Source organism: Phaethon lepturus, unplaced genomic scaffold (genome assembly GCF_000687285.1).
Source record: "Phaethon lepturus isolate BGI_N335 unplaced genomic scaffold, ASM68728v1 scaffold435, whole genome shotgun sequence".
Taxonomy (NCBI): Eukaryota; Metazoa; Chordata; class Aves; order Phaethontiformes; family Phaethontidae; genus Phaethon; species Phaethon lepturus.
Window position 1 is genome coordinate 65,737 of NW_010539659.1, and position 1,062 is coordinate 66,798.

At 33.9% G+C, this 1,062-nt stretch overlaps 1 protein-coding gene across 1 annotated transcript in view; it reads right to left on the reverse strand.

Moving 5' to 3' along the window:
* LOC104620839 (rap guanine nucleotide exchange factor 5-like) overlaps window positions 1–1,011 on the reverse strand; it is a gene marked incomplete at both ends in the record, with an annotated part of 39,121 nt that extends 38,110 nt beyond the window's left edge. The window contains one exon of the mRNA XM_010287165.1: window positions 905–1,011. Coding sequence (XP_010285467.1) covers window positions 905–1,011 — 107 coding nt within the window. The remainder of the gene's footprint in view (window positions 1–904) is intronic.
* Between the last annotated feature and the right edge of the window lie 51 nt (window positions 1,012–1,062).

Sequence of the window (1,062 nt, forward strand, 5' to 3'; positions counted from 1 at the left end):
ACTCTTTGTCTCAATTACTAATTTTTGTAATCCTCTTCATTTCAAGGGAAGAAATTATTCTGGCAAGTCTCAGGGGATGCCCCTACTTACAACAAGGGAACTCATATTACATGAGTAAGTTCCCTTACATACCTAATTCATGCGGCACGCTTTACAATATGTAATATTTTCATCAATTTGTGCTGCATACAGACAGTCCTCCAAAGATGTACATGAGCTAAATAAAATCCAGCTTTTAGCCTCAAGATTTTATTTTCTTTCTGAGCATAGGCATAAGCAATACAGCTGCACAATATATGCGTAAGACCTTGAGTGTTGCTCTAGGGTGTACTTCATCTTTCACATTATTGGTAAACTTATCTTTTTAAATCATAAAAAAATGAAGTTGTGGCTTTTTCTTAAATACGGATATGAATGAATGGTGCTATAATAGAGACCTGCACATTTTGGCATAATTGAAAATAGGAGGAAGCATTTATGCTGTAATGCAACACGAATGGAAAACCACTTCATTACAGAAATATTCCATAAATTACATGCAAAAATCACTGTGTAACTAAATCTTGGGAATCCAATTAATCTCTTTTATAACTCCAGACCAGAGCTGAATTGAATACTCTTTCTTTTCAACCAAATAACAACGAACAAATTGTATATGAAGTCATAAGCAATTAAATTAATGGACATACAATCAGGCTACTGCTGCTTTGTGACAACTGACAAAGTAACATAAGAAAAGATACTAAAATACATGAGATTTTAAAGATATTTTTTAGAAAATATCTTCAATTCTTAGTACACATACAAAATCTCACTTTCAGAATTTACTCTCTTGTCAAATCAGGACATAAACAAATGCAAATAAAACCCATCCAGTTAATTAAAAGGAATGATCCCAGGTTACCTGCAAATGCCAGTAAGGTACACCCTGTCTTTAATCAGGTCAGATGCTTGTAGAGTAAAAATGTTCCTGAGAGCTCTCCCAGCACAGGAAGAACTTTCTCCATAAACCTGAATAAGAAGAGAAATTGAAAACTGTGACAAACAGGGATTTATTCCTGC